General features: G+C 46.9%; 1 protein-coding gene across 1 annotated transcript in view; it reads right to left on the reverse strand.

Moving 5' to 3' along the window:
* Nucleotides 1-218: 218 nt before the first annotated feature.
* Nucleotides 219-360, reverse strand: part of EMH_0092700 (uncharacterized protein) — a gene marked incomplete at both ends in the record, with an annotated part of 1,250 nt that continues 1,108 nt past the window's right edge. The window contains one exon of the mRNA XM_013501884.1: nt 219-251. Within this exon, the coding sequence (XP_013357338.1) occupies nt 219-251 (33 nt within the window). The remainder of the gene's footprint in view (nt 252-360) is intronic.

The following is a 360-nucleotide window of genomic DNA, read 5'->3' on the forward strand; positions in this document are numbered from 1 at the left end:
CTAAACCCTAGAGTCTAGAGTTTAGAGATTGCAAACTCCAGCACAGATGGCAACCTACACACAAACCCTAAACCCTAAACCCTAAACCCTAAACCCTAGGGGTGGAAAACTCCAGCACAGATGGCAACCTACACACAAACCCTAAACCCTAAACCCTAAACCCTAAACCCTAGACCCTAAACCCTAAACCGTAGAGTCTAAACCCTAGAGTCTAGAGTCTAGAGTCTGCAAACTCCAGCACAGATGGCAACCTACACACAAACCCTAAACCCTAAACCCTAAACCCTAAGCCCTAAACCCTAGAGTCTAGAGTCTAGAGGTGGAAAACTCCAGCACAGATGGCAACCTACACACAAACCC

This window comes from Eimeria mitis, genomic scaffold, assembly GCF_000499745.2.
Source record: "Eimeria mitis Houghton genomic scaffold, Emh_scaff7796, whole genome shotgun sequence".
Lineage (NCBI taxonomy): Eukaryota > Apicomplexa > Conoidasida > Eucoccidiorida > Eimeriidae > Eimeria > Eimeria mitis.